At 51.1% G+C, this 11,137-nt stretch overlaps 1 protein-coding gene across 9 annotated transcripts in view; it reads left to right on the forward strand.

Moving 5' to 3' along the window:
* obsl1b (obscurin like cytoskeletal adaptor 1b) overlaps window positions 1-11,137 on the forward strand; it is a 48,417-nt gene that overhangs the window by 35,258 nt on the left and 2,022 nt on the right. For all 9 annotated transcript variants that reach the window (XM_084478329.1, XM_084478331.1, XM_084478333.1 and 6 more), the window contains 7 exons: window positions 289-555; window positions 2,903-3,015; window positions 4,246-4,399; window positions 4,990-5,151; window positions 5,827-5,931; window positions 8,732-8,998; window positions 9,357-9,628. In XM_084478329.1, coding sequence (XP_084334455.1) covers window positions 289-555; window positions 2,903-3,015; window positions 4,246-4,399; window positions 4,990-5,151; window positions 5,827-5,931; window positions 8,732-8,998; window positions 9,357-9,628 — 1,340 coding nt within the window. The remainder of the gene's footprint in view (window positions 1-288; window positions 556-2,902; window positions 3,016-4,245; window positions 4,400-4,989; window positions 5,152-5,826; window positions 5,932-8,731; window positions 8,999-9,356; window positions 9,629-11,137) is intronic.

The following is an 11,137-nucleotide window of genomic DNA, read 5'->3' on the forward strand; positions in this document are numbered from 1 at the left end:
CTCCAAAATAAACAGTGCCTTTTTTCCAGGAGGAATGCCCATCTGCGTCTGAATACATTTGAAATGCTGGCAGTTTCAGGGCTGGCTTTCATGTGAAGCCCTGCGTTCAGATGACAAAATAGCTGGTGTGGCCTTGTCCACCACCCCCACTGGGTCCATTGTTCCCAGTGCCAGACTGATATACTATTCCTGAAACATGCTTTGTTCTTTGACTTACTTCTGTATTCATTCGTTAATTCCCCCGTCTGATTCGATGACGTCTTTCTCCCCCCCATCGCCATCCAACAGCGCGGAAGGTCACCATCACCACGGGTCTGAAGGACATCCGGACCACGGAGAGAGAGACGGCCTCGTTCGAGGTGGTCCTGTCCCACGCCGACGTCCCGGGCTCCTGGCTGAGGAACGGCGTCCAGCTGAAGCCCACCAACCACTGGCGCATCAGCGCCAAAGGCCACGCCCACAGCCTGACCGTGTCCAACCTGGCGGTGGACGACACCGGCAGCTTCTCCTTCTGCGTGGAGAACCTCAAGACCTCCGCCAGGCTGGTCGTCAGGGGTAGGTGGAGGTGGAGGTGGTGGAGGTGGGGGAGGTGGAGGCGGAGGTGGTGGTGGTGGAGGTGGTGATGGTGGGGGAGGTGGTGGAGGTGGAGGTGGTGGGGGAGGTGGTGGTGGTGGAGGTGGAGGTGGTGGTGGTGATGGTGGTGGTGGAGGTGGTGGTGGAGGTGGTGGTGGGGGAGGTGGAGGTGGAGGTGGAGGTGGGGGAGGTGATGGTGGAGGTGGTGGTGGTGGTGGTGGGGGAGGTGGTGGTGGTGGGGGAGGTGGTGGTGGTGGGGGAGGTGGAGGTGGAGGTGGTGATGGGGGTGGTGGTGGAGGTGGTGATGGTGGAGGTGGTGATGGTGGTGATGGTGGTGGAGGTGGTGGGGGTGGTGGAGGTGGTGGGGGAGGTGGTGGTGGAGGTGGTGGGGGAGGTGGTGGTGGTGGTGGAGGTGGAGGTGGTGGTGGTGGAGGTGGTGGTGGTGGTGGAGGTGGTGGTGGTGGTGGTGGTGGTGATGGTGGGGGAGGTGGTGGTGATGGTAGTGGTGGTGGTGGTGGGGGAGGTGGTGGTGGAGGTGGTGGTGGTGATGGTGGAGGTGGTGGTGGTGGTGGTGATGGTGGGGGAGGTGGTGGTGATGGTAGTGGTGGTGGTGGTGGGGGAGGTGGTGGTGGAGGTGGTGGTGGTGATGGTGGAGGTGGTGGTGGTGGTGGTGATGGTGGGGGAGGTGGTGATGGTGGAGGTGGTGGAGGTGGTGGTGGTGGTGGTGGTGATGGTGGTGGAGGTGGTGATGGTGGTGGAGGTGGTGGTGGTGGAGGTTGGGGAGGTGGAGGTGGAGGTGGTGATGGTGGAGGTGGGGGAGGTGGTGATGGTGATGGTGGTGGTGGTGGTGGTGGTGGGGGAGGTGGTGATGGTGGAGGTGGTGGTGGGGGAGGTGGTGGTGATGGTGGGGGAGGTGGAGGTGGTGATGGTGGAGGTGGTGATGGTGGTGATGGTGGTGGAGGTGGTGGGGGTGGTGGAGGTGATGGTGGAGGTGGTGGTGGTGGTGGTGGTGATGGTGGGGGAGGTGGTGGTGGTGCTGCTGCTTGTAAAAGGTTCTCGTTTCATAGCAGACTGATATGATACTCTGCATTGCGTCAGTGCTAAGGTGTGTACAGAGGGGGGTGACCTGAGCCCTCTAATGTCAGCCCAGGGCCTCGGTCCGCTGGAGACAGCGACTCGATCTGAAGTAAGAACGGACTTCAGGGTCGGGTTTTCAGAATTAGTTCCAGAAAGTAATTAAAGTAGTTGAAATACTTCAAAAGAAAGAAAAATAAAAACAAATAGAATATCAACAAATGCTTTGTTGATATTCAAAACATGATATTCAATATCTAGACCTAATTATATATTCTTTTTTTATCATGCAAGCTGAAGCATGTTGCATAAGTTACGTCTTTGAGGATTGACCTCAAGCTGATCCAACGAGAGGAAGCGGTGTCCATCTCCGTAGTGCTGCAGTTTATAGTAGTTTATAATAGTTTATAATAGTTTATAACAGTTTATAACAGTTTATAATAGTTTATAAGACCACCAGGCCACGCTGACGTTAGCCACACAGCCCAGCCTGACCCTGAGGAGGCTGTCCATTCTATCAGATGTTGGTTCAACCCCGATGCTGTAAAATAATCCAGCCCCCCCCCCCCCCCAGCGGGCCTCCCCTCCCAGCGGGCCCCCCATATCCCCCAGCGGCCCCCCCCCCCAGCGGGCCCCCTCCCCTTTGAGCCAGTGGCTGAAGTGCCCTGGATGACAATGGGATCAGAATGTCATCACTGAAAATTGGAGTCCCTATACAGTAGCTTAAATATAGGCTACTGTTGTAGTGGCACGCATATACACACATACGACCGCACACCATCCCTCTGGACGCCCGGGGAGCCCGACTATGTGCAGGGAATGTGTGTGTGTGTGTGTGTGTTTGGGTGTGTGTCTTGCTATGATATTATGTCAATTAGATGTTGAATTCAAATGACCACAGTGGTTTCATGGTGTTCTAGTTTTATAGGGCATTTGAAATAGAATGACTTTGATTAAGGCACTTTTAATGCAATGTTGGTAAGATGAACCTGGTGAGGATTTAAAGGATTGTAAACAGCTACATATAACGCATCGTTTGTTAGAGAGGGATATATCTAACTAATAAGTGGTGCACGTTTTAAGCACCCACTGTATCTCACGTCATCTCTTGAAGCTGTGATCCAGACTTGTATTTCTTGTTCCTTTTGCTGTTGCTGTCTCCCTTGCTCAGCACCTTTTATTGCTCTTTAGCGTTAAACAAAGCTCAATATGAAAATAGTTGATTGATTGACTGAGTGTATTTTCCCAAATTCAGAACCCCCGGTGACGTTCCTCAAAAATCTGGAGGACCAGAAGTTTCCAGAAGGTTCAGTGGTGTCGATCGAGTGTGAACTGTCGCGACACAATGTGGACGTTCATTGGATGAAGGCAAGAAGTCCTCTGACAAGTTGTGTTTTGCATGTTTTGCACGTACACAGTAAGAGCTGGACATGATTCAAAGGAAATCCACAAATATCCCCCAGTCACAATGGATCCTGCACAGGCAGCCACCCATGGACCAAGTATCTGATAACTTCTATCCATCCCCATAGTAGCACACATGATAGGTGCCCTCTAGATTGAGGCTTTACACCGTCTAAATGGAGACCCAGGGCTCCGGTGGCTCAGTGGGATAGCTCTGATGCTTACACTCCTAGATCCAGGAATCTGGGTTACTGTCTGGCAAGAGGGTGCATGTTGTCCCTAATGGTCAGAAGGGGCTTCTCCAGGGACTCTGGTCCACTGGACTCTGAGCTGTTTACTGAATCTCCAAATAATGCTGGCTAGACTAACTGGCTAGGCTAACTTGCTGCTGAGGACAACCAATTGGACTAACAGGTTATTGCTGTCTATTGGTAGAAGAGTGTAGTGTGTGAGCATGCAGTGAGACGGGCAGCTATCCAGGGCGTTTCATGATTTCAAGGCTCCTTATTGGGAGAGGTTTGAATACTCTAATGCCGCTTTTCCACCGACAGTACCAGCTTAACTCGCCACGACGTAGCGCCGTACGACTTGGTTTGGTTCCAGGCACGTCGCGTTTCCATCTAAAAAAGAACCTCTTCAACGTGGGCGGCTCGTCATTAGGGTTTAATCCCGGGAGACGGGATTCCCGGGAAATCTGATCAAGACTATTTCCTGATTATGGTTAGGTTATGATGGGAAACGGGAAATAAAATAAAATAAAAAAATGCAATGAGTGCACATCTATTGGTGTCATACAGTAACGTTGATGGAGGCAAAACCCGAGCCCTGGGAACGGAGCGACACACACGCTGATCGGCGTCCCCTCGGGAGCCGGTCCGTGGACTCCAGCCACGCCGGACACACACGACCACACGCAGCCTAACTCTGGCCCCCGGGAAAGGAGCGACACACACGGCGAAACGCTGATCAGTGTCCCCTCGGGAGCCGGTCCGTGGACTCCAGCCACGCCGGCCTGTTTACGTCACACAGAAGTACCAGCTCAGCTCGCTTGGAACCTCGAAGGAGGTGCTACTAAAAATAGTACCAGGTTCTTTTTTTTGGCGATGGAAACGCAAAAAAAAGGCGGGTTGAGGCGAGTTGAGCTGGTACTGTCGGTGGAAAATGGGCATAACACAAATCTCACCTGGTCTCCAGAATGGAGCGGAGGTGAAGCCAGGAAAGGACCTGCGTATCTTTGCCATGGGGAGAAAACGCTTCCTGCAGATCATGAAAAGTGTGGTGGGTGATTCTGCCCGGTACACATGTGACGTAGGGGACACCTCTACTTCCTGCACCTTGGAAATCTACGGTAAATCAAACTCTCTTAGGCTAGTGGGCTGTAAACGTATACAAACAGGTCCGACAGGAATCCTTCCATAATACTATGACGTTTTTTTTCAAAAGCAAAATTCAGATACATGTAATATGGTCTTGCCTTCCTACGTAACTTAGGCACTACCACTGGTCCAATAGCTAGTACACCTTATCTGGTCGGACTGTAGACCAACGGTAGTTATGAAGTCTTCTAGTGTGGGCTATAACCTTCCACCCCAGCTGCAACATCGCCATCTACAGGACTGTGGATGATATTACAGTCCCAGGCAGACAGGATAGGCAACACGTGAAGAATGCCCCGTTACTGCAGCTGCAAGTGGTATCAATTATCCAAAAGAAGTGCACTGAACTACACATCAGGTGTATACAATAAGTGATAAACCTATACTGTATGTGTCTCTCCCTGAGTAGTTTGTACCTATTTTCTCTAGCATATTTACATTTTAGTGCAAAAATATTGGTTGACTTGGTTCAAAGGTTAGGGTTTCTCATTAGTGCTTGTATTGGGCCGTGAATGAACGTCTAATGAGCCACTCTTCCACGGCCCTGACCCCCCCCCCCCAGAGCGGGAGGTCCTGGTGGTGCAGGGCCTACAGGACCAGGCCATCCAGGAGGATCACAACGCTGTGTTTGTGTGCGAGCTGTCGGTGGACGACGTCCCGGGGGAGTGGTACAGGAACGGGGACAGGATCCAACCCACCAGCACCGTCAAGATACGCCAGGAAGGTACGCAGAGAGGACACTTACTTATTGCCACACACAGAATGCATCTATTGTGTATATGGTGGCTTTATAACCCCTAGTTGGGCTACTCAATGTCACTATTTTATATTAATTATATACATATTTTATATTAATGATAAGCCAACAAAAAGCTTGTAAAATGGTTAAAACATGAAAAGTATGACTTGGTTATTCAAAAATGTCATACAAAACGTCTTTGAATTGATGGCTGCATCTGCACAAACTATTTTTTATATTGGCAGTTAGTACTTTGTTGGCTACAGGGAATGGGATGACCTAGAGATTGTAGGTGCACTTGTTTCTATGAACATCCGTACTGTAGCGACCTTTTGGATAAAAGCATCTGCTATGTTCCCTAAATGTGAATGTATAGGTTAATGCTGCTCACCGGGGGGCACCTTCCAAAGGCCCAGAATGCCCAGAATTATTTTGCTCTTGACAAACGGAAAAAGGATTTGTACATTTCCCATAATAAAAATTACAATTATAAATAGCTAAGTTTTAGTAACCCCTGTAGGGTATACAAGCACGATGCAGATCCTATTTTTAATATTTTTAATTTTTTATATTAAATAATATTGGACATTTGTTTATGTTTCAGTTTCTTTCTTTAGTTTTTTTAGTCCTCGGTTATTATCTTGGGTGTTATTCTTTCAGGGACCAAACATTTCCTGCTGATGGTGAACGTGCGAGGGGAGGACTCTGGAGAGATCCGGTTTGTGGCCAGACATGTTGAATCTGTGGCCAAGCTGAAGGTGGAAGGTATATAAATGTACTTTATAAATGTATCATGATATCGAAGAAAAAATACAGGAAAGGAAAATACTTATTTTATGCCGTACTGTATTATTGACTCCTGTGACCTCCTGATGTTTATCAGATTGTCTAAAGAGAGCTTTGAAAACATATTGCCATGAATGAAGAAGGGATTCTACATTGTTACTATGAGGGGACATTAGCTCTAAGCTTAGTCCAGTACAATTTCCTTGACGTCTAATATAATAGACTCTATAATAGACTCTTGTAAAGTAAGCGCAAACAAGAAGTAAAAATCTGTCTACCACACACCTACGGAAATCTATATTTAAATGGTCCTCATTTATCTAAAGCGCTTTACAGTGTTGACTGACGTTCACCCGTTCATGCACACATTCACACACCGACGTCAGGAGCAGTCAGGGTGAGGCGTCTTGCTCAGGGACACCACGACACTCAGCTAGGAGGAGCCGGGGATCGAACCAGCAACCTTGTGGTTACCAGCCAACCCGCTCTACCTCCTGAGCTAATACCGCCCCTATGTTATTTAAGATTTAAGATATTTTCTAATCAGGGAATCTATATTAGCATATGCTATTGCTAAACATGGGAACGACGCTTCCTGTGTTTCCTCCCTAGAGCCGAGGCAGGGGGTGAGGCCTGGCCTCTAGGGCGCCTGTTAGGATGGACGGCTGCCTCGCCCGTCCACCCTAACACACACCACGCCGTCCACCCCAACACACACACCACGCCGTCCACCCCAACACACACACCACGCCGTCCACCCTAACACACACACCACGCCCTCCACCCTAACACACACACCACGCCGTCCACCCTAACACACACACCACGCCGTCCACCCCAACACACACACCACGCCGTCCACCCCAACACACACACCACGCCCTCCACCCCAACACACACACCACGCCGTCCACCCCAACACACACCACGACGCCGTCCTCCCGTCCACCCTAACACACACACCACGCCGTCCACCCTAACACACACGCCGCCCTCCACCCTAACACACACACCACCCTCCACCCTAACACACACACCACGCCGTCCACCCTAACACACACACCACCCTCCACCCTAACACACACACCACCCTCCACCCTAACACACACACCACCCTCCACCCTAACACACACACCACCCTCCACCCTAACACACACACCACCCTCCACCCTAACACACACACCACCCTCCACCCTAACACACACACCACCCTCCACCCTAACACACACACCACCCTAACACACACCACACCGTCCTCCACCCTAACACACACACCACCCTAACACACACACCACCCTCCACCCTAACACACACACCACACCGCCCTCCACCCTAACACACACACCACTCCGCCCTCCACCCTAACACACACACCACCCTAACACACACACCACTCCGCCCTAACACACACACCACCCTCCACCCTAACACACACACCACGCCGCCCTCCACCCTAACACACACACCACCCTCCACCCTAACACACACTCCACCCTCCACCCTAACACACACACCACCCTCCACCCTAACACACACACCACCCTCCACCCTAACACACACACCACCCTCCACCCTAACACACACACCACCCTCCACCCTAACACACACACCACCCTCCACCCTAACACACACACCACCCTAACACACACCACACCGTCCTCCACCTTAACACACACACCACCCTCCACCCTAACACACACACCACCCTCCACCCTAACACACACACCACCCTAACACACACACCACGTCCTCCACCCTAACACACACACCACCCTCCACCCTAACACACACACCACCCTCCACCCTAACACACACACCACCCTAACACACACACCACCCTCCACCCTAACACACACACCGCCCTCCACCCTAACACACACACCACCCTCCACCCTAACACACCACGCCGCCCTCCACCCTAACACACACACCACCCTCCACCCTAACACACACTCCACCCTCCACCCTAACACACACACCACCCTCCACCCTAACACACACACCACCCTCCACCCTAACACACACACCACCCTCCACCCTAACACACACACCACCCTCCACCCTAACACACACACCACCCTCCACCCTAACACACACACCACCCTCCACCCTAACACACACACCACCCTAACACACACCACACCGTCCTCCACCTTAACACACACACCACCCTAACACACACACCACCCTCCACCCTAACACACACACCGCCCTCCACCCTAACACACACACCACTCCGCCCTCCACCCTAACACACACACCACCCTAACACACACACCACTCCGCCCTAACACACACACCACCCTCCACCCTAACACACACACCACGCCGCCCTCCACCCTAACACACACACCACGCCGTCCACCCCAACACACACACACCACCCTCCACCCTAACACACACACCACCCTCCACCCTAACACACACACCACCCTCCACCCTAACACACACACCACTCCACCCTAACACACACACCACCCTCCACCCTAACACACACACCACCCTCCACCCTAACACACACACCACCCTCCACCCTAACACACACACACCACTCCGCCCTAACACACACACACCACTCCACCCTAACACACACACCACGCCGTCCACCCTAACACACACACCACTCCGCCCTCCACCCTAACACACACACCACTCCGCCCTCCACCCTAACACACACACACCACCCTAACACACACACCACTCCGCCCTCCACCCTAACACACCCTCCACCCTCCACCCTCCACCCTAACACACACACCGCTCCGCCCTCCCCCCCCAGAGCTGCCGGTGAACATCGTGAACCCGCTGCAGGACCAGACGGCGGTGGAGCGGAGCCGCGTGCTGCTGGACTGCACCGTGTCCAACCCGCGCTGCAGCATCCGCTGGTACAAGGGCCCCACCGTCATCCTGCCCTCGGAGCGCTTCGAGATCTGCAGCGAGGGCTGCTACCGCAAGCTCATCATCCAGCCGGTGGAGCTGCGGGACCAGGGCACCTACAGCGTGCAGGTGGGCGAGTACAGCTGCTCCGCCCACCTCACGGTGGAGGGTAGGTCCCCCGCCGCCGCCGCCGCCGCCGCTCTGGCTCGCCCTCTTTCTGCTCTAACCTCGCTCCTCCTCTCACCATTGGCTTGGTACCTCTAGGGTTTCTCTTTTTCTACTTTTATCTCTCTCTCCCCTCGTCCTTCTCATGTGATTCAGATTAGTATCGCCCTCTCTCGCCCTCTCCTTCCCTTTCTTTCTCTCTCCTTCCCTCTCTTCTTCAGCCCTCCCCTCTCTCTCATCTCCCCCCTTCTCCACTGAGTCTCCTGTAAGGTTTGTGTCAGGTCTGAACTATGAACCATTATGAGTAAATATCACCTCAAATGACCTCCACTGACCTCCCCCCTCCCCCCCCCCCCCCCCAGCCCAGTCCGTGGTGATGGTGAGGCCCCTGGAGGACGTGGAGGTGGGGGCCCCCGGGGACGCCTGCTTCCAGTGTGAGATCTCCCACCCGGTGCTGCGGGCCCCGGAGTGGCGCCTGCGGGGCGAGCCGCTGCAGCCCGGCGCCACCGTGCTGCTGGAGCGGACGGGCCCCGTCCACACGCTCACCCTCAGGGAGACCGCCGCGCACATGAGCGGGGAGGTGGGCTTCACGCTGGGGCCCGCCGCCAGCAGCGCCCGGCTCACCGTCACAGAGGTACGGCCCCGCGCGCAGCTCTCATCTCTCATCTCATCTCATATATCATCTCTCATCTCTTCTCTCATCTCTCATCTCTCATCTTATCGCTCATCTCTTCTCTTTTTCTCTCTTCTTCTTTCTTTCTATATTTTTCTGTTGTTTTTATCTATTTATATTCATTAATGCTGCCATTTACGTATGTTATATATATATTTTTTTTATATTTAATCATTAATTCATTCAGTTCTTTGAATGAGTTTTGTCTTATTCAAATGGACGTACACATGTGGGCGTTTTGATTTGGGCTTACTTTAGACCAAGGTAAGCCCAAATATTTGGTTTACCAAAGTAAACCGATAGCTTCTGTGTCAAAGACTGCGGATAAGAATTAGAAAAGTCATAATTAATAATAATAATTAGTAAATGTAATGTAACTGCAATAGTCACATACTGCCATGTATGACCTTGTAATATAATATTATCAAAACCCATCGCACCTGAAAAAAATATAGAACTACTACATTTAAAATAAACACCGTCATGACATTTAATAAGCCGAAGCTCTGCATATTGATGAGCTCAGTGGCTCCACATGTTGTGATTCGAAACCTGACCACTAGATGGCGCTGACACGTAAAATACGAAACAGACAAAACCATTGTGAAAAGTAAACTGAGAACAAAAGCGGAAAAGCGGAAAAAAAAAAAAAAAAGCGGAAAGCGGTGCCACATTATTGAGAATTGATATGATACAGGACAATACATTTAAGTGTAAGAGTTAAACAAACAACCGTCGTGAAGACTTAAGCTGCAGATCTTGTGCACCGCTAAGCCGCCTGCATGACTTTGTATACACACGACACCCGTGACAAGTCATTAATGGGCTGGCCCAGCCAGCGCCACATTCTCAGCAATTATATTAGGTGTTTACATACCCGGCCCGTATATGGGCATGTCGGTCAACCATACTCTCTGGCGCTATTTCCAGTTTAATGATAGTATATTAAACTATATTTAGCAGTAAAAGGTTTCCTATTAATGAGAGAGTATTGAGTTCATTCATCTGGATCGGGTTTTAGACACTCATAAACTGGCTTGATTAAAGTGTAAATGGAGGAGGCCCGCCGCAGTGAAATGGAAATAAAGGAACTAGAAATAGAAAAGGTGTTAAGTGGGTCAGCATATGATAGGATATAAAGTGAAGATGATACGAATAATTAAAAATAAAAAAGGTACTGAACTGAAAATTGTTGGACATGTGTTATAATCAAAATGTGTGTTTTGTTTATCCTCATAAATGGTCACGTTCTTTCCTTCCAAAACGTAGGCCTATATTATACAGTTTGAAATGTAAAGTAGCCATAAAATAATATATGCCTACGTAGCCTATACAAAATAATGGATTGCAAAACATTGTCAATCCGAAAATAAAAAGTGTATAGCTGAGCGCTGGTGAGGGGTTGGGCAGCTCTACGTCATGAGGGACGTTCTGACAGACCAGACCAGCACCCTGGTGGACGCTCAGTAT

This window comes from Micromesistius poutassou (assembly GCF_964030765.1).
Source record: "Micromesistius poutassou genome assembly, chromosome: 14".
NCBI lineage: Eukaryota > Metazoa > Chordata > Actinopteri > Gadiformes > Gadidae > Micromesistius > Micromesistius poutassou.